General features: G+C 38.3%; 1 protein-coding gene across 1 annotated transcript in view; it reads right to left on the bottom strand.

The window, feature by feature from the left end:
- cadpsa (Ca2+-dependent activator protein for secretion a) overlaps positions 1–22986 on the bottom strand; it is a 126976-nt gene that overhangs the window by 82484 nt on the left and 21506 nt on the right. The window contains exons 5-6 of the mRNA XM_079596658.1: positions 805–885; positions 411–644 (exon numbers count right to left, since the gene is read on the bottom strand). Of these exons, the coding sequence (XP_079452784.1) occupies positions 411–644; positions 805–885 (315 nt within the window). The remainder of the gene's footprint in view (positions 1–410; positions 645–804; positions 886–22986) is intronic.

Below are 22986 nucleotides of genomic sequence, written 5' to 3'. Positions count from 1 at the left end.
CACTTCACAGATGCATTTCACAGATGCACGACTTTGGTTGAAAAAAAAAAAGAGAGAGAAAATTACCTCATTACCTAAATTTGTTTTTCTCAGGGGTCCTTTGAAAGATCTAATTACACCTCAGTAGGAATATCTAAATATGTGTAAGTATATTACACATTTATGAGTAATTATTTTTAACATTCTTTTATTTAGTCCTTTGTGATTTATGTTAACTACACCTACATTTAATGGAGATATAAAGAAAAAAATAAACCAACAAAGAGAGTTTTATGCTGGACACTGCTCAGAACGGCCCTTACATTGCAAAAAAATAAGGATTTAGAGTTTCAAGAGGTCATGTTTCGACCTAAACATTATTTGAACATGCTAACCGAAACGCAGACGAAATGCTAACCAGGAACAAGTACCTCCAAAGTGAAAGACAAAACCACGTCAGACTTGGAGAGCTGATTCTCGTCCTCTTGGCCCATGTCAATGATGGAGGTGTTGTGGCCTCTCTTGAGCTTCTGTAGTTTGAACTCTCCACCTTTAGACACTGGCATGCTCTCCAGATTGGCCATCAGCAAGTTCACTGAAGACTTCAGCTCCTCAATGTACATGGCCTCCATGTCCCTGGACACAAACTTAGGGAACCTGCCAGCCTATTCAAGGTGTTAAAGAGAGAGAGAAAAAAACTATTCTGGCCAAGAGGGACAAAAGAAGACATTGGGATATTTTGTACCTTAGAATAGGCTACTTTATATGCCTGAAAAGAACAGTATCCCACAGCTTCATGCGTAATTGTATGAGATTATAACATACTTTTGTGAACTGATCAGCCATTTGGAGTCGTCCATCCAGCTCTCTTCTAATCTGGGCAGCCTGTTCATCAGGATTATCCAGCTGTAAGACACAAACATTGTAATGCATTTAAACTGACATTCCAAACACTTTTTCTTCTGTAACAATAGTGACAGAATATCAAAGTTCAACTGAAAGGTCAACATAACATTTTCAAATGCTCACTGTATATTCATGAAGAACAATTTATTAAGCGTTCACAAAAGGGCAACATAGATCAGAGCCGAAAAAATGTAATCAAAGAATCCTGAAAAAATTTATCACATTCTCTAAAATATTAAGCAGCACAACTTTTTACCAAGTTGATGTGAAATTTTTTATAATAATATGAAATGTTTGATAATAATAATATTCTGAAGGACCATGTGCCACTGAAGACTGGTGTAATGTAAATTCATTTTTAAAATATATTCAATTAAATTAACAGTTATTTTAAATTGTAATCACAAGTCACAATATTAGACTTTTATGGTGTTTTTGATCAAATAAATGCAGCCTTTGGGAGCATAAGAGACTTTCAAAAACATTTAAACATCTGCTGACCCTAAACTCATGAACAGTACTGCATGTACAGTATAACATAAATTAAAACGGCATAAGATACCAAGACTTGTTTGCAGAGAATACATCTTGAATTAAGTTTTAAGCATAAATCATTACATTTTGTTAGATGTACCATACCAACCATACCAAATAAACTTCAAGCAAACCATATTTAATATCTGAATGTGGCTTTCTGCAAGCCTCTATCCCCTACATGCACAGCTCTGTCCATTTAAAAGCCTTCATTAGTCCTTTCTAGCAGGACTGTTATTAGATTAGAGGCCAAAATCCATCAGCCATTTGTCATCATGTCACTGTGAGACGGTGACTTCCGAATCTGTTAAAAATAGAAGCATGAACTTCTGATCCTGACATTAATATTAAACAAGATTAAAGTACACTCGCGACAAACAATATGTACATTGTATGCATGCTTATAGGTTTATACTCATAGATCTGAATACATTTAAGGACATGTATGTTGCTACACATAAAGCTAGCATTGCTTAGCTATGGTATGGGGGGAAATACAATGGAAGTCAATGGGGTCCCATCAACTATTTGGTTACATTCTTCAAAATATCTTCTTTTGTGTTCAGCAGAAGAAAGAAATTCATACAGGTTTGGAACATCTTGAGGGTGAGTAAATGATGACAGAATAAAACAAATTAGGTGAACTATCCATTTAAGCTGACAATGAGCTCTCCAAACCAGAAAAATCATCCGGACTAAGAATAGGACGGACCTAAGTACTTTTTTTAATTAGCTAGCTTTATATTTCCCTCATTTACAGTCCAGCTAAAAAAAGAACCATAGCTGGCAGCCTGGATGTTTAAAAAATCCTGTTGCAAAAACCAAACTTTTCTTCTACTTTATCGATTTATGATTCAAGAACAAAGGACGTGTCTTTAAATACCCTGCATGTTCCACGCTAAAGGGTTTTGAACTAATGGTGAGTTCAGAGCCTTACAAGGGACGAATTGGCCAGTCAGTTGTGTTGTTGTGTGGAGGGCCATCTGGACAGGTTTTGGCTGTGGTGTCCCCCTTCCTGACTCCAGCTGGGCTAAATTCAGTACTCAAAAAGCTACAAACACCTACACCCTTTCATGAGGATTCCTACACACAAGTGAATACACACACCAATGCACTCATGAGTCAGAATAATGAGTGCATGTAATTGTGCAGGCATACACATTTCAAACACATGCTCACTTCATTCATGCATGAATTCATGTACACATTCTGTCAGTATACACACACTCGCATACATGTTGCCAACGTGTGGGTGTTTTCATCATTAAATGTTTAATGTAACTGCAGAATAACAGGACAGGTGTCCAAGACACTGATTAAGCCTCATCCAAGATCAAAAATATTTTCCACAGAGAATACACCTGTGCTATGATTACTAGATTGGCAATTTCAGGTTTATCAGATGTTGGAGTCTTGTTGTTCCAAACCTGTTTGACTGACTATCTTCTGTTTCTTCACGAAAGAAGATATTTTGAAAGTCAATGGGGTCCAAACAACATAGATAGAACATTGATTTATTTTTTTCTAATTTCATGTCCAATAATGACAATAATAAAATCACGCAAGGCTGCAGTCTGCTCCATAAATCTATACACTTTAAACTTTTTATTGCCAACAAAGCTTATTTCAACACAGAAATAACTATTATAACAACCAACGACTCTCATAGCAACCCACCATTCTATTCTGAGAGCTTTGTCAACCGGACAAAATAAGAAGGGCCTTATTTTAACAGCCTGAACTTTATAAACACTTAGATAGTCAATGGCATATTTGTCTCCTGTATAAAATGTGCTTTAGACTATGGAAACCCAAAATAAACAAAGTTATTGTGTTAACACCTACTGCATTTTGAAATGAAAACTTCTGACCTTTTAGCCTAACAAGCCAGACCCACACCAAGATGTTGGGTCTGGGACCACACCATTGGCAGGGATCAATCCGAGGGGCGGGATAAACGGTTGTCTTTCAAATTCCCTCTGCTACAGATAGGATAGCGCTACGACCAACCAGAGCAACAGAGAAGGTGACGTAGTCCGAACACATGTTCCTTTTTTAAGAATGACTTCAGTGCCGTTCTTTGTTCTTTTCTCAAAGAAAAGCTTAACTCCAAGTCTTCCAGAGCTGAGGCCAAAGCCGTTTCGAAAGATCGCTGTTTGCCAGCATCAGCAGCCATCTTCTTTGTTTTCAAATAGCAGGGAATTCACGTGGAACCGTTGCAACTCTGCCGTCATTACATTAAGCCCGCCCACCGACTCTATACATGATGTGATTGGCCTGATTAGAGTTTGGTTTTTCCAGCTCACAAGCCAATGAGATGACACTGGCTGCAAAATAAAATTTGCTGCTGCTGCTAGGGTGCGTCTAGATTAGTTTTAGCTGCCAAAAAAAGAAAAGAAATGTACTTCAAAATTACACCTGCTAAATGTAACATGGCAACTTTAATTATAAAAATATCAAATATATTCCATCACGATCTAGGCTAAGCATTAAAAAGAACTGCTCTGACCACTACCCATTTCTGCTTGGAATGATACTTTTTCCCCTAAATGGCATTTTTGAATCCGGTCACAAACATGCTAACAGCGATATTAGCTTTTCAAGCTGAGACCGAGCAGCACAGCATGGTTCTCCTCCTGCTGCTCTGGTAGACTGAGCCAGTCAATGCTAAAGATGAATCGCGTTCAGTCTTTATCACACATGCCTCACATCTCTGCTGCCTCTCTTTGTGTTGACACTGCAATGACAAACTAGCTAACAAAAAATAAACTGCCACCATGGCCATTTAACTTCTCTGTGAGGCTTTTGATTAGGCCTAAATTTAATTATCTGCTCTGGCTTTGAGCCAAGCCGATCTTAGAGTGAAAACGAATTTAAACCAGATGAACGGCATTGTTTTAAGCAACCAACCTTTCTATCTCGACAACTGGCACCCTTGGAACCAGATTTAGAGAGGCTATTATCAAGTCGACGGAGCTTGATAAAATGTAAAAGATGGGTTCTGCCAAACAAGGCCTTCAGACGAAAATAAACAAATAACCGGGAGTGTCATGACACATCATAACTTTGTTGTAATTTTCATGCACTAGTAAGGGAGCAATCTGTAATGTCATTGCCTGATGATAATCAGATTTGGTGTAAACAAGACATGTGTAATTAAATTAATGTGGCTAATCTAAGCCAGCCAAGGCAGAGAGATTGTCTGGCCTCTGTGTGTGTTAATGCCATGTGAGTGGAAGGTGAGACCAACAGAGAGCCTGGTAGTGTCGTGAGAAACAACAGAAATGAAAAATAATACTGATAATAATTCAACCCAAAATTTTAATTCTGTCATTATTTAGACACCCTCATGTTGATCCAAACTAGTCAGACCATTTTTGTCCATGAAGAGAATCACTTTACAACTCTTGCCCTCAGTGTTAGGTAAGTTACTCTACAAAGGTAATTACTCTATCAGAGAAGTAATGCATTACTTGTACCTCGACCAGTTGAACAATACAAGGATAGACATGAAAACTGCTCTTTTAATTTTTTCAAATAAGAAGGCCTCTGGAAGGGCGAACAGCTGGAAGATCCATAAACTTTTCTAGGATCCTGTACTCCGTCACATTGAGCCAGACAGACGAAAAATGATGGAAGAGCAGGTAGAGGTGGATCTGAATATCAGGCATTCAAGTTTAGTAATAAATTAAACAAAGAAGATAATCCAAAATACATGAATCACAGGAGTACAAAACGTAACAGCTTTGGCTTAAATGTAAAAAAAAAATACAGGACAATGAACTGAACTAAACTCAGGGCTTAAATACATAGGACTAAATGACTAACTTAACCAGAACCAGGTGTGCAACTTAATTAGTAACCATGACAACAAGTCAAAGCAGCTGCCTATCACCGTGTACCTAATTGATTCGAAAAAAGTCTTGGCTATTGGACCTGCAGTTCGCCTGTGTCTATTGATTGCCGCACCGCACCGCAAACGATAAAGTAAATATTGTTTGACCGGTTACATCAAATATTAGCGGGTACCAGCCCACGTACAGGAATCATGCATTTGTAGCAATGGTAACTAAGATTGCAGGTTAATTGGCTAGCTGTATGCCAAGCAAGCAGAATAATCAGCTAACAGCATGCTACAATGGCTAAATGGTTAGCTTGTGAGGTACCTGAAAGACTAGAATGACTACTTATAGATTTTTGTTTTGGTGGAAATAATATCTGACATACAATAAAAAAAATAAAAATAAAAATTAGGCCTAATACTTAAAGGGGTGGTAAAATGCCATTTTCACAAGATGTAAAATAAATCTCTGATGTCCCCAGAGTGTGTATGGGAAGTTTTAGCACAAAATACCCCACAGATATTTTTATATAGCATGTTAAAGTTGTCAGTTTTTGAGGGTTTGCAAAAACGCACTGTTTTGTGCCTGGCCCTTTAAATGCAAATGAGCTGCTGCAGAGGGCAGGGTTTCAAGAGCTCATGTGTGTTAGCAGACGCACTAAAATGACAGAAACTGTTCTGCCTTTAATCATAGTTGCCAAGTCCGCTTATAATACGTGACTTTGGGCTTTTTTTATTAGTAAGTCGCGTTAAAACAGCACGGGTTGCGGGTTGCGTTTTTTTGGGCCTATTAAAAAAATATGGTTGCTTGTTAGGAAAATCTGACAAGCAACTTCGTTTTCTTTACATCTATGGTCACGGTTGCCGTTTTCACAATCTCCAATACATTGATTGACACTGTCTGCTCACAGCTATAGCCAATCAGTGCAATAATATAAGTGCTGTGGCATAATTCGTCAAAACATTCCGTCGAATCCGCCCCCTTATCCCCCTCATTGGAGGAAAAATCACATTCAACGTGCAGGCGCGCGCGACGCAGTAAGCTATGATAGACGTAAGTAAATACACACATTTCAATTTCTACAAACAATGCCTCCAACAAAGTGGTCCAAGTATGGCAAAAAGTACAATAAAGACTGGGAAAAGGATAAACAACTTAAAGACTGGATAGGTCAAGTGATTGGTGATCAGAGTAAAGCGATGTGCAGGTACTGTAAAACGGAGATCTGTGCTCACCATGGAGACCTCCTACAACATGTCTTTTTGTCCTTTTCCATCTCTCCAATCCTATCCAGCCTCACAGGTGATCGGAGATGAGGATAGTGCGTGCCCTCCACTTTGTTGCAGTTCACTGATTTTTTTTCTTCCTTTTTTTCCAAATCTGTTTATCCTTTTGTAATAAAGGAGTTGTTTCAGTTTAATATGTTGCAGGCTAATTCATTGGTAATAAATAATAAATGAAAATGCTGAAACCAAATAATCTAATAATATTGGGTGTGTTTTGGGCTTGTTTTTGAAGCTCCAGTTGCTTATTTGTCTCGCGAGAGTTGGCAACTCTGCCTTTAATGTTAAAACGGAGTCAGACAAAGATGGAGAGACTCAAGAAGAAGTGACAACATGTAGAATGCAACAGGACTTCTCTGAATGGTTAGTTGATGAATTTATGTTGCTGATGTGGAGTTAACTATCTTCAATTAGGATATTCTGTCATGATAATCTATAAATCGCTCGTATAGGAACTGTTGTGAGATGCACACAGAGTGACTTTCTATTGCATGTGAAAAGATGGATGCTAAAGTTTGAGCTGACTCACAAATGTACTCATATACAACAACTTTTCCTCTTCCTAACATGAACTGCGTGTTCTGGGGGAGGGGTTTATGTACATTTTAGGATTGCTGATTTCACTAACACCGGAGGAATGTCGTGTAGTCCCTACCAGCCGTTTGTTGTAGTAATTTTCTTTAAAAGCAAATATCTTCCTTTGCTTTGAACTTTGAGCATTGAAACAAACTGCAGATGTTGTTTATGCTCAAACAGCAACACTACACACTAACTAAAGTTAGAAAAGTGAAATCACACTTTACCACCCCTTTAAAAGCGTCAAGGTGACGTTGTGTTCAGTGTACCATAGTACCAGTGATGGAGTACTCGAGTCCTGGACTCGGACTCGAGTCCGACTCGAGTCCTTATTCTCTGGACTCGAGTCCGACTCGAGACTCCATTCTCTGGACTCGTGACTCGACTTGGACTCGCGGACTGATGACTCGTACTTGGACTCGGACTCGAGCCGAGGATATATAAAATCGGGCTTGAGCATTCATCAAATGAATGACGTTGTTTCTGAATAAATAGGTTATAAAAATTTGATATAAGATGTTAAACTTTATCTGTTTCGTGCTCCAAGACCGGCCGTGATCTATTTTTTCCCTCACAGACACTGCTACCGCTCGCTCTCCTTGCTTGACAACACACTCACTGACGTCACTCACTTTACGCTTCATTCTCGAGCATTATTCATTTAACAGTAGATAAGTCCCTCTACATCTCATCAGCAATTTCGATTTTGGCACGCTTTGCAGCAGCTGAGCTGACCACTAAGGAGCGAATGTACAGTGACGTGACATAACTGCCAAATTCAAACTGTGCTTTCGTGCTATGGCTGGCGCTGAGCCAAAGACGGACGCGCTCAGCGCTTAAAGGAGAACTCCGGTCAATTTTAACATTGAGCTCATTTTTTTTTTTAATTCTCTTTTAATCCCGCTTATCATACCATAACACAATTATGTTTATTTTAGATTTCAGATATTTAAATACATACAATTTATAGCAAAACAATACATTTATAGTTTGTAAAATACAATGGTGTCTATGGAAGTAGCAATAAACAATCCTTTCAAATATATTTGCCGACATATTTAATTCATATCAGATATACACAGTGTAAGTAAGTCAACCATAAAGTTTATTCTTCTCCCAGTTCACCGACCTCTTACTTTCATTTATTTCGGGAGAAACGGATTAATTCAGGAAGAAACCAAGCCTTGAAGAAGCTTGTCGTTTTATTGTTAACTGTTAAATTACTTTACATCGTCAATCTTTTTTCTCTTGATTTTTCCTCACAGCCACACATACTCAGTTGGACACCGCAACATTGTTTAATCCCTTTACAATGAAAATCTCTAAACTTATTAATTTTTTTACAAAAGTAAATACAGTGTACTTGACTCGGACTCGAACACAGGACTCGAGACTCGACTCGGACTCGAACTCAGGTAATGGTGACTCGACTTGGACTCGACTCGGACTCTTCTTTGGTGACTCGGACTTGGACTCGGACTCGAACACTGGGACTCGAGACTCGACTCGGACTCGACAGTTGGTGACTCGACTACAACACTGCATAGTACTGTGTTTTGTAGCATTTGCTACAAAGTCCAACTCTCCAAAGATAAAACTAAAATTAAAGATTTTAAAGATGTTCAAGAGTGCTTCCTAAACTGTGTTAGTTAAATGTTTAGTCTGTTTAGTTCTTCTGGGATGGAGGCAACTCAGTGGAGGGCTGATTAGTGTAGGTGTAACGGTGGTTAGCGTCCAAAACCGCATGATGGAGGCGTACAAAACTAGCAGGGGGTGAACTTTGTGCTTTGAAATCAGAAAAACATGAAATCAGATGTCTAGCAGTAGTGTTACACCCACAATAAAAAACTGTAAAATTAAAACAGAATTATACAACTTTTTATTGTAAACATCTCTGCAACTGCAATCTTAAACCGGAGGAAAATCTTTAAAGCTTTCTGCTTTAGCCACTATAGGCAGCAACAAATTTGGTTAGTCTTTACCGGTTTCACATAAAGAAAATGGACAGAACATCTAGAAGGAAAAAGTTAAATCACCAGAGAAAGAAAGACAGAGAACAGAACACTATCAAGATCTCTAACGACAGAGCAAATTATTCTAGCTATAGGAAAAAAAACCTGGTCTGATTGCCCAGGGCGCTGCTCCTGATCAATAGTGAGAAGATGGGTAATAAAAAGTGATCTATGCAGGTACTGAGCACAGGTGAGGGGAAAGTGGATCTTGGCTGCCATCCTCCTATCAAAAATGCATGTGATGAATCCGTGCATGAAGACAATTATAGAAGCATGGGTTAGTGCAAGAGGAACACGGCTAAAAGCAAGAAAGCACATTATACACAGAGGTGCACACAGTCTCAAATTCAAGAGTAATCAAGCAGGCATCTAAACTCATTGGGACTTCGCAGATTCAACCTTCAGAACATTATAACTGCAGTAAAAAGGAAAGCAGTTTCCATTACTACAGACCCCTCTTGTCCTCTTTATTGCTTTTTGAAGTTACTTACAGGAATTATTTTATTCCCACAGCAATATACACTTTAAGTATAAGGTTAAGTTGTTTATATTGATCTTTATCTTCTAGCATACTTAAGCAATACAATATACAGTACATTATTATTATGATACTATTGGCTTCTTGTGAACTATAGGGCTTTTTGTTAGTTTTATTAATTTCACTATTAATGCCAGAATAAATGATCCATTACATATTAATTTAAAAAAAACAATTAAGTTCAATTACATTACTGTTCCAAAGTTTGGGTCAGTAAGATTTAAAAAAAAAAAAAAAACTGTTTCAATATTAAAAATAGTCATAAATAAAAAAGAATTGAGCACCAAATCAGCATATTAGAATGATTTCTGAAGTATCATGTGACACTGAAGCCTGTAATAATAATGCTGAAAATTCAGCTTTTCCATCAAATTAATACATTTAATTTTAAAGGGGCCATGAACTGCATTTTTGTCAGCATTTTTTTTTATAGTGTTCACTGAGGTCCCCTTATAATATTTTCAAGATTTCTACATCAAAAATCATCCTAATTTAGAAGTACAAGCAATTTTCTATCCTGTTTTGACCCTCTCTTTCAAACACTCGAAACTATCCTGTTTTGATGGACGTGCCGCATTCAAGACTTGCAAGTTAACACCCACTGCTGTTATTAAGTAACAGTTTTGTATATTAAAATAATTACTTGGAGTTACCACAGTTATAGTTGACAAAGGATGACTTTTCTTCCCCAATTGTAAACGGAAATATAAATGTATGAACCATCATTTGTCACACTGTCGTTCTTAGGCTATTTAGTTCAACCTTTTCAATAAAGTGAAAAATGTATACATTGTCATTTGCAGTGTTATGATTGAATTAAAATGAAACATATTGTAATGTCTTACTGACAGTGTTGGGGTAGTTACTCAAAAAAAGTCATTAGTTACTAGTTACTTCTGTAAATTGTAATGAGATTACTTAGTTACTGCATTTGAAAAGTAACTTCAGTACTTATTACTTTACATTCTCGTTTCGTAATTTACCGTGTACCGGTAGATACATGGACAAACATCATAGCCCTATCATCACTTAGCCTGCATGTCTGCATAGTGTTTATAAATGTAGCCTAAACAAAAAGGCATGTAAAACCTTATAAAATAACAATATCCCTGTCTGCACAAAGAAGTATGCCTCACTGTAAAATATACAAACAACAGGATTATGTCCGTGGTGGTAGACACATGATAAGGGCTGGACTGGGACAAAAAAAAATCAGCCCTGGCATTTTGGCCACAATAATAATAATAATAATAATAATAATAATAATAATAATAATAGCCATATATTGTAAAACAAATGCACTGAAAAAGAAAGGAAACTTTCATAATTAGTTTTGTACTAATTTCTATACTTGGAAAGAGATAAGCACATGATCTTTTATCTTGATGGAAACTGCAAAACTGAAACTTTCTTCTCCATCTGTATTTTGACAGATACACACTGACACTGCACGCTCGCTCAAAGCTCAAAGGGGGAGGTGTTTAAAGATGTGATTGGGCCAGTCCAGTGTCAATCAAGAAAATAACCAATGGGCCAATCTACGTGTTTCATGGGCCGGACTGTCAGAAAAAAAACTAACGCTGACTTTTTTTTAACCAATGCATTACACCGGCACTTACCCAGCGCCGCCAATTAAGCAAAACAAAACGAATGGGCCGCCGATGTATGAGTTTTATGGGCCATTAAGACAAAAAAAAAAAGTTTTAGATGTATCAGCCTAAAAAGCCGTGAATCTCCCGGTAGTCCCAAAGGCCAGTACTTGCCTGCCTGGGCATAGAGTGAATTTCATGCAAATATTTTTGTCCTTTCGAGCAATAAACTGAAAGTAATGTGAAAATCGCCACTGGCCGAAACCCCCTGTCTCCGTCTCCATCTCCATTTCCCTCTGTCCTTCGCACCAGCAGCTACGTCACTCAAATTGATCTCTATGGCAACGGTGCCCAGGCAAGCACACACACACAGGCGTGCACGCACCACTTAGACAGATCAGAGCTTTACACACATGCAAACACGACTTGGGTAACGCAGGAAAGCGCGTTCCTATAGTCTAGTAAAGTAGTGTAGTTACTGATATTTTTAGTGTAATGCGTTACTTTACTTCGTTACCCAAAAAAGTAATATCGTTACTGTAATCCGTTATTTTGTAACTCGTTACCCCCAACACTGCTTACTGATGACAAAACAGAAGATATATCAAACCATCTGTATAAGACAAAGCAATAGTGACACATGGTAAATATCTGAAAAGACAGTCGAACTGTCGTTTAAAAGCAAATCTGCAGTCAAATGAAACGGAACAAACGAACAGCATTTACTTACTGACACGATCTGACTGGAACTTTGATAAAAATAAATGTTACGATCACAAGGATGGCAATGCAAATACTGTTTTTTTCCACAACTCGACACTTCAAAATTTCTTGTAATCCTCAGAGACGTTTTTTTTGTTGCTGAAGTAATCCTGTATTTATCTTTAGTACTACATGACATGTGTGAATCGATGAGCAGGGCTATAGAGGCAGTCTATTGTCGCACTATGACGTAATATTATGACAAAATCTGAAACAAGTCGTTTTCTGAACTTGGTTGCTGTTTTTGGACTAACAAGGAAGTTTTGAGTTCTGAATCTTACAGGATATTTTTATAGTATGATCTTTTACATGTCGAAGGATCATGGAAAATTTGGCTTCTCAATTGTATAAAAATAGACAACAGTAATTTTTTTTTTAAAATTATATTTCACACAATATACATTTTTTATCAAATATATACAGAGTTCAAAAACATGAAGAAATCTTACCTAACCCAAACATTTGCATGGTATTAGCTCATTATGTTATATCATAATATATTATGCTAACCCCCCTTGAGGTTCAGCTTGGGTGGAAATACTTTTTATAATACATAATATTTCTTCTTTCACTGTCACCTTTTACTGTAAATCCATTGACTTGTTATTTTGGGAGTCTCAGTTATATATTAAATTATCAGTTAATATACTATATATCCGTGCCAAAAAGTAAGTGCACATGTGTGTTTCAGCCTTGTCATAATGGGGATGCTGTTGGGAAAATATAATCTTCCTTTTCAAAGATCAAAACTTTTGCATGGTGTTTGAAGCCTGTCACTCATGGCGCAACCCCTGATGGAGGCTTTGGCACCACAAATCTGCATGTAATCCCTGTCGGCTATGCAGCTTACCTGCCACTTTTTAATATTCTAAGTATTTACTGTAGTTCTGCCATGGTGACTAGCCAATTCAATCCCATTACTCTGGCCACAGATTTCAGCTAGCGAGAGAGCAGATAACACACTTTGAACAATCTCTCTCTCTATCTCCTCAGTTAATTACTCTTTACCACTGCAATCAGCACAGGAGTGACAGTTTGTTAAGACACAGAAAGAGACAGAGAGCAGACAGGCCCGTCTTTATGTAGATGAGCTGGAATGAACAGACATGGGTGGAAGAAACACATGCGCACTTACAGAACATGTCCATCTCCATAATCAAGACAGCTAATTTACTAGATCTGTAAATAATTTATTTTTATGAACTCTGGGAGCCACAAGGGTTCCTGGTTCAATTAATAAAATCATTATTCTCTGACATGATCTCATAATCCAGCCTGGAGCTAATATGTTCTTGCAGGTTGTGAAGTAGACGACCAAATGTGTCAGAGAGCAAGAAAGCAAAGGCAGCTCTATTATGTGATTACTGTACATTTTATCTAATAGAACCGGGTGACTGGTCTTCATAGCTACAGCAAATGACTTCCATGGTCAACAAGAGCCTTTTGCAAAATGGGTCTCTAACCATTTAATGGTTCCTCTTAGTATCAGTGCAAGTTTCTGAGAAGATGTTAAGCCTTGTGTAAGCATTAAAGTTTCAATAATGCAACAGTCCAGAGTGATATGCATTTATAACACAGTTACAGAATATAAATGTGTTTATCAAGAGCGTTTTTTGAGATGAAATATCTTGCTTAGAAACAGCATAATGGTTGCTGTGATTTTGCCAAGAAAGACATGTTCTGTTGATCCAGGAACAGCATTCTTGACCAAAAACATAGTCCTAACCTACCCTAATCCCTACCCCTTACCCTTAATCCTACCCTTAATGTCAGAGGGAAATGATGGATGAATAACACTGATGTAGACCCCCCTAACCCTTGTTTTAAGCCTAAACTTGACATTAACTGTTGATTGGAATGTTGTGCAGGATCAATAAAGATATTGATCCAGGAACATGTTCTACTTTGTGAAATCACGTTCACCAGTCAGGGTCATTGGCACCCTTGGTAAATATGAGCAAAGAAGGTTGTGAAAATAAATGTAATCTTTCATACAAAAAAACCCCCACAAAAATCTACCTTTTCATTGTAGAAAACAATTGAAACTGGGGGAAAATCTCAATATGAAATAAACCTTTTTTCTCCAAAACACGGCGATCACAATTATTATTATCCTTTTTTGATTTAATACTTTTTACAACCTCCTTTTGCCAAGATAACAGCTCTGAGTCTTCTCATACAGTATTATGCCTGATGAGGTTGGCGAACACCTGGCAAGAGATCAGAGACCACTCCTCCAAATAGAATCTGTCAGATCCTTTAAATTCGTATGTCCAGGTTGGTGCCCTCTCCTCTTCAGTTCACCCCACTCATTTTCTATAGGGTTCAGGTCATGGGACTGAGATGGCCATGCAGAACCTTCATTTTGTGATTTAGTGACCAAATTTTGTTTTGATTTCGATGTTTGTTAGTGATCCTTGTACTGATTGCCAATGCCAATTATAAGATTTCAAGAGGCGGTCAGGTTTAGATTTTTTTTTTTCAGTTGGTATTTAATAGAAACTATGATGTTTTGTTTCTAAAACTATGTCCAGGACCTCCAGAATAATAGGCGCACAAAATGAAAGATTTAGCCGTATATTAAACTGTGGGCATGGAGTACTATTTTATCCCTGTGTGCACCAAATCCATCTCTAGCCAAAAAGCTATTTTTAATTTAATCTGATCTGGTCCTGTTTGAAGTTCCAGTAGTGTCTGGCAACTAAATATGCAGGAGTTTGTTTTTGAATGAGAGCAGAGGATTTTTTTTCCCTTGAAACCCTCCCAAAAAACTTGTGGTGATGTAGTTACTGTTCGATATATTTTCCGAGGCTTTCTGACCCCAAGAATCAACTAAATTCTGCAATTCTCCAGCTGTGATCCTTGGAGAGTCTTTGATCACTCAAACTATCCTACTTGTCGTGCATTAATGCGATATAGACACACATCTTCTTCCAGTCAGATTTGTAACACCTCCAGTTGATTGGAACCTTTCCCTGAAGTTGAAAATGGGAATTTGTTTTTTCAATGCTATAACTATTTTCTTATAGTCACTTTCTATTTTGAGAAGCTCACTCCTTAAAGGCAGGGTAGGTGATTTGTTCCAGAAACTTTTTTTTATGCTGGTTGAAAGTCTCTTGATAGCAATCAAGTTTAGTAGTCTAAATGTATTTACTGTATATGTACGTACATATGTCGTCTGTGGAAAGCGTAGGACCATAAAATGTTCGTCCAGTCATTGCATCCGGTCCGATGATACGATGTCCTACCTTCCTGTATGTTTATACCTCCGCGCACCTGCTCGCTCAGACAACACACGTCATCAGCGCGTTTAATGCTATGCAGAGTTAAACCGACGTCAGTCACCAAGCACCAGTGTCACATTTTGCAGTTCCTCCTGCACCAAAACAATGAGTCTACGCTGCATTCACGCCATTACTACTGTAATTTGGAAGAGATGGAAACCAATGACTTTATACTCGGAGTGGTTTCAATGGCAACACTTTTGCTTTGACACATGAGGTAGTTTAATGCCGTCTCGATTAACGCTTTTGTTTGCTCCCTGCTGTGTGCGTTCATGTGTTTTGAAGGAGGCGTGCCTTTGGAGACGTTCTGAAGGGAGGGATCTCATGCTTTCAGAGCTTTCAAAAAAAAAATTGTGACAGCTCAGGTGATTGACACAAAGAAAAAGAGAGGGTGGGGGTAGAGACAGAGAAAGAGGTAATTATAAGGTTACAATGTGTAATATATTCATGGGAAGAACAGCTGATGTGGGCAAGAGAGTGATTAAAAGCCCTGTGTGTTTACGGTCTCCATGACAACTACCTCGGGTCGCACAAAGGGTGCTGAGGTAGTTTCTGTCAAACCACAAGCGGCTTTACAAGCACAGAACCTCAGAAATGCGTAGCCAGACATCAAACACGGACCACAGAGCACACACACACACACATCATGGGCGCAAAGGGATTCGGCAAAGCAAAATGCAAACGCATGCATGGTATTTATTTTCCGAGCTTTCAAAGCTCATTGTGTTATCTGCATTTCAGAGAGTCTAGATAGCACAATGAGGTTTGATGAGAGTAAATGAGTGGCAACAGCTGTCCTCGTGGCACCAGCGTCTGCTCATTTAAGCGCCATCTAAAGAAAAGCCTTTGAAAATGCTCTGTAGTTGTTTAGCCATTTCTGTGTTGACTTAGTTATACGTAGTGTCTCTCTGTCATGAATGCATTCAAGTAGGGATGCCATTTGTTAAAGTGCATGTGTGCCTGTGTAGAACCACCGCTGATTGGTCTCTGGTTTATATTCACTAACCGCAATCAACCAAAGAGCGCACATCCTGGTCAAGTCACCTTGCAGCTCCGGTTGTATTTGCTATTCATGCCAATTACATTAGATTAGGCTTTCATTAACCAAGACGGGGCCAGGAAGACAAATCTCATTCAACAGAATAATGCTTCCTACATCAAGACGCCCACACCAAAACGCATATCCTGAGCGAATGGCTGAAATCCAATTTGTTCCATTTGTAGTCATCATTGCAGGGTAAAATGCATTTGTTAATCAATATGCACCGTTGAAATTGGGATGAGAATGAGAAAAGGGGAAAGAGGGAAAGAGTAAAAGAGTCAGGTCTCATTTGATGAGATTCCCAGTGTCCCCTCCTGTACAGTGTGTCATCAGTGTGGCACTCGGGTCACGACTGATATGGAGTTGAAGAAGGTTCCTTCTGTGTTCTGTGAGGTGGATGCATCATCCTAATGCACCCTCACCAGTGGATGTCATTTAATGGATTTGATCCAGTTTGACAGGGTTACTCAACTGGTGGGCCCGCTGGCATATTTGTGGCCCATGTCATGCTAAATATTAATGTTTTTTAGTTTTTTTTGTAATTAGCACCTTATCTCGGCATTGTACAGCGCATTTTGTGAATCAGAGGCTGTTTTTTGATGTCCTGCAAACCTAACGCCCTCCATTACCTATAGCGTACACAGAGTTCGTTGATAAGTAGACCTAAAAGTGATTTTAACAGAATGTTAAAAAAATATATTTTTGACGGATTCCACAAACAACACGCTCGCACACGCACACACACATTTTGTACCAAAATTAAGATTAGAGTAAACTTTATAGTTACTACGCTATATGTAGATTATTAAATATCAATGAAACACACTGTCAAATTATAGCCTATTTGAAAGGATTATTGCCGCTTCCATAGACATTAGTGTATATTTTACAAACTATAAATATGTCTTGCTAATACTTATCTGTATTTAAACGTCAGAAACATAAAATAAACATTATATGGTTGAAGTCACTGAACAGTTGTAATATATGACAAGCGCTGAGTGCGTCCGTCTCTGGCTCAGTGCCAGCCAAAGTATTAACGCAGATTTGAATTTAGCAGTTGATCACGTGACGCACTGAACATCCTAAATCACATCGTACGCTTAAAAGGGTTAATTATTTTGTCTTGTGGAAGACACATTCAAATCCTTTTGTCTCAAAAATCTTAGGTGGCACATGCAATGAGCTCACAACATTCTGCTCTTTTGCAAAACCTCCTAAATGTTCGATATTCATTGATTGTGAACTGCACCGAAACCTGAGCCTGAAGAACGCGCACAGTGCTGCGTTTTCACTAGCCTATAAAACGTGCCGCACTCATACTAATGCAATTGGCTAAATTACTGCTTTTTTATTAATCATATCAAAGCCATATCACGATTCCTGGATTTGTTATTTCCTGATTTAAGAACTCTTTTCAGATATTTATGATATAATTTTTTTATTCGCACACATGCTACTAAATACATTTTACAGTTTGCACACATCTAGGGGCTGTTTACACAACACCGTTTTCAACCAAAAACGTAAAACTTTTTATGCGTTTTGGCGGTTCGTTTACATGACAACGGCGTTTTGGGTGCCTGAAAACGCGACCTTTTGAAAACGGTCTCCTTGTAAACAATAAAAACATGAATCTGTGAAAACGATGATTTCATGCACATGCGTTATTAAATGTTCAGTCTATAGTTTTTCATCGCCATCTAATGGCCTGGCAGCAGATTGCAGTGTTTTAGTCGTTTCCGCGGATCCCTGTGAATGGGGATCGTTTTGGCAATGGTGTCATCAACGCAGAAAACTCAAAGGAAAAATTTCTCAGTTTTAATCATATCATTGTCCGTATGAAAACGGAGTCTGGTAAATGGCCCCTTAAAATAAGCTAGGGGTACGTTTATACGGCACCGTTTTTAAATAAAAACAGAACACTTTTTATACATTTTGGCCATTCATTTATACAACAACATCGTTTTGGGGGCCCTGAAAATGCAAACTTTTGAAAACGGGTTTCAAAGTGAAACAATACCATTATAATTGATCATCTCCATGTAAACTACAAAAATGTGAATCTGTGAACGTGTTCAGTACAAAGAAAAAACTTTACGTTTTTAGTACATCGTTGTAGTGTAAACGTACCCTTAGTCACAAATGTGAGTGAAACGCACACTGTCAAGCACTGTTACTTTTCTATTCTACGTTCACTTTTCTGTTCCATTCGTTCTTTTATACAGAACAAAGCAATCGAGTCACATAAATATGTGCTGTGCACAAAAGTTTGGTTGTCACATCACCTTTTGGTGCTTAATCATGTTCTGTACACACACAGTTCAGCAATTTACAGGAGTGACAACCACATTCAGCCGAAATAACTCCTGAAAAATGCGGCCACTTACAGTAAATTTTCACTCCTGAAACTGCGATACACTGTGGTAATCATGTATGGTATATGCTATTTTGACTAAAGTAATATTACAGTGACAAAAGACTCGTTGTGCTCAATTTTAACTAAAGCACAGTCGGCAGAGGCGTCGTGTTTTGTTAATGTTTAAAGGCTACTTCACAGAGCGCACTCGCAGTGTTGCCATGTCAACTTATTATAGCAGTTTTTGAGGTTGTTTTTTAAGCTTCCCGTCTGTATCTGCTGCCATGTATTCGTGACTGTATTAATGTTGCCAGATCTTGCAAGCAAATCAGCTAACAAGCACAAGTCCATAAAAAAACTAAATAAATGGAAATGCTTTATACTAAAAATAAGAACGAAATATCGCGACCCACACCTACTCACTTGAATATATCCATAAATTAGATCGCTGTAAGAGCCAAGATTAAACAAAACCCCCAATAACGGTTATAGTAAGTGGGCATGGCAACACTGCTAGACTGGAGAGCAGATCCAGGGCTGAATGCAATGGGGATACCACCTGGGAAGTAAGAGGGTAGTAAAGAAAACCAAAAATAAAAGATGAAAAATAACAGGCAAAGAATCCAACACAACATTGCAAAACACGAGACAAGATGAGGCTGGGTAACTGCTTGCATGGAGCACAAACAACAATCTGGCACAAGACAGCACACAAGAGGGAACTAAATAGGGGAGGAAGGATTTAATTGATACTGAACAGAAGTGAAACAATAACGAGGTAAGAAATGGAATAACAAGGGGGTGGGATCAGATGCCATTATGACAGCAAAGCACATGGTGAACTGTCAAACCGAACACATGTGCCCCAAACTAACACAAACTCACAACAGAGAGATTTATAGCAAAATCAGTTTATAGCAAAATCATGAGGTACAAGCCAACTTGCGCTGTAATTATTTTTTTTTGGACTGACTTCATACAGAACGCATATTTTAGTTTGATAAACTTGAGATGCAGGTCAGTGGAATGAAACAAATTAAATAACGCAAGGTCTAGAAATGCATATTGTAAAAGTTATTTTGTAACTTATTTTATCTTGAGCGTCACATTTTGAAGTGCCGTGTCATGCACGAGACACTGCAAAAGACACGGTATGCGAGCACAACACTCACGCCTGCCTGGAGTGTATTTACATGGAAAAAACATGGAAAGAAAAACTATGGAAAAGCAGCGCAGAAAAAAAAACCCACTCTCAATGTGAATGTTCCTTATCCACCTTATTTTTCAGGAGCGGGTGCGGCCATTTGTAATTTGAATGTGTCTGGCTTCCGGTGTCATTGCTTAGCAGCTCGTTATGCTGCTTGATATTGCAAACTGGTATTTCTTACCATATTATTTTAATGTATTGCCTTAATTATAAACACGCTGGTTAACTGCACTTTGATATATTCTTCTCGTTATTTCCCTATAGCGGCTAATAAAAAGGAAGTCTCGCTCATTCACTGTAAACACCTTACCTCCACGTTGGAAAAAAAGGTGGATAGAGAACCCTGCCTTGAAAAGCGGTGGGTGTGGTTAAATAGCCATTCTAATCCGGTCAATTGAATGAAAAAAATGAAAAAATGAATTAAAAATGACGATAGAATTTTCATTTTTGAGTATTACTTGAACAAATTTTTTTTTTTTTTTTTTTATTAGACCTGCGCAACAGTTGCACAAGATTTGCTATATTGGCATTATAGTGAGTTAAGGGCCCAAAATGAATATTAGGTTCTTGATTTTCACTGATTGACTGATCTGTGTTCCAGTGTTTTCTGTCGATTTTCCTGTCAATCACTTGCCATCCACAGCTGGTATCTTGAAATGCCCTCAGGAAATAGTCGATAGATTGGATTAAACTCCCACTACCCAGGAGACAGCTAATGCACTGATACTGAATGCTGTTAAACACATAGACACACGCACACACAATCGACACAGCTGTTTAACACAGAGTCTGGCTATCAACAAGATTTAATTTAAAAAGCAGGAAGGGGCTTGGAAGAAATAACAACCTGCTGTGAAAAAAAAAAAAAAAAACGTATGCATCCTGCAGTAACAATGACAGCGAAGCAAAGCTAAAGAAAGAGACAAATATGCCAGCGTTTGTAACCACAGGACTGTGGTGTCGTTGGGTTTGATTTGAGGGTTTGATTTGAGGTAAGGCCCGGTCGGCGTGTCAGCCGTTGCTATGGTTACTAGGATATTACCTTCCGCTCACAGCAAGTAGGATTCATGAGGCTAATAGAAAGATGATCAAAACGGAACACGCTCAAATCGGCTCGCTTGGCTCCAGTGTGAACGCAGAAAGTGGCATGATGATGAATAGAAGATTCCTACATTGACACCTCCTCCGGATCCGGTGCTTTTGTTTACCCACTGGTCACTAATCCCACAATTGCCCCAAGTCTGCAGAAACCTTTATGAAATTCTGTATGGAGGTGTTTCCCAGTCTTATCTGAATTTCAGCTGAACAGCATATCCGTTGACCCTTTCAGTTTAGTTGAAATAGCTACAAGAACAAATATTCGAGTATCGTTCTTTACAGTCCGATAATGGACAGAATAATTTTCACCTTTCCCGGCATTTTGGATCAATAATTGTACTTATTTGGTTGCATAATTTTTGGAATAGTTTTAAAATACTGCCTTCACAGGCAGTTCATCGCTGTTTTATGAAGAACTGCTTAATAGATGAAATGAACTAATTTAATAATTGATGATCTTTACAATGGAACTGAATCAACACTGAACTGACTTCAGCTGAACAATACACTATTTTCTTTTACAGCTGCTGTACGACTGTACTCTTTTTGCATCATTGAATCATTTTCCTGTTATCACCGTAAAGCTGCTTTGAAACAATCTGTAGTGTATAAAGCGCTACATAAATAAACTAAGTTGACTTGACTTTTGAAACAGAGCTTCTGATTATCCTGTATAAATGTGACAGTTGAACACTCCTCTGCTTAAATATGTTGTTTTTTTCTCTTTCTGTCTATTCTATTGTTCTGGAACCCACTCATCATTGGCCTTCTTCCATCTACAGCCACTACTGTGCTCTCTTCATTCATTCTACACCATTTCTTGTTGCCTGAAGCAAAGTCAATGATTCACTATCTATGCAATTGTCATCGTAAATAGCTTTTCCACAAACCTCGCACATTACTGGTCTCCATTCATTTCATGTATCTGAAGTCGAACAGGGAATGGCCATAGAATCTGGGATGAATCTATCAATTCATATCATTCTGTAGTGTATTTTGAAATGATCTCTTAAACCTGGCATACACATAGCACATTATCAATTTGTATTATTCAAATAAGTAAAATGATTGTAAGGCTGCATAAATTAGGTCAAACAGAACCTGGAACACCTACTATAACACCCGATGTACTTGTTACATTGTAAGAAGAATGGCATGTACCCTAATATTAGTCTCATCCTTATCCCGAGGTTACCGTAGTCAACCGGATCTGGTCCGTATCCAGATTAGATGGTGGACTTGCACCTAGATATGACCACAACACAGCTATGAATATCAGCAGAGTCTACTAGACAATCCCCTGTTAAGGTCTCGTCGACACATCAGCCATCAGCACAGATCCTCAGCAAAGACCACAAGAACCAGACGGGCCCTCCCCACACACCCCATGACAAGCTTCAGCTCCATACTGGCGTGATGAATCAATCTTCAAGCAAATGGAACTGGATGAGTATTCGAATGCTCCCGATCCCGATCTGAACTCTGACTTGTGATGCAGCCTGAATCATAATGACAACGTGTTCGAACGTTGGCCAGAAGAGAACTGAACCTCCAACTGAGCCTGGTTTCTCCCAATGTATTTTTCTCCATTTTGTCCAGTTTGGGTTCTTTGCCACTGTCACTTCTGGCTTGCTTTACAATATGTTTCAACTGAATAGTGACGCTGTCGTATGAGAACTGAAATGAGCTGGATGATGATTTTAATTTTTTGGCAGAACTGCTTTGTAAAATAAATTAACTAATTCAATAATTGATGATCTTTACAACAAAACTGAATCAACACTGAATTGACCAGCTGAAATGTATAATTTCCCTGTTATCACTGTAAAGCTACTTTGAAACAATCTGTACTGTATAAAGCGCTATATAAATAAATGTGACTTGACTTACTGTATGGGTGGGTGATATAATATTTGAGTATTGTTCTTTACTGTCCAATAATGGACAGAAGAATTCTCACCTTTCCTGGAATTTC

This window comes from Phoxinus phoxinus, assembly GCF_949152265.1.
Source record: "Phoxinus phoxinus genome assembly, chromosome: 22".
NCBI classification, from domain to species: domain Eukaryota; kingdom Metazoa; phylum Chordata; class Actinopteri; order Cypriniformes; family Leuciscidae; genus Phoxinus; species Phoxinus phoxinus.
This window is presented reverse-complemented; position numbering and strand designations above follow the sequence as displayed.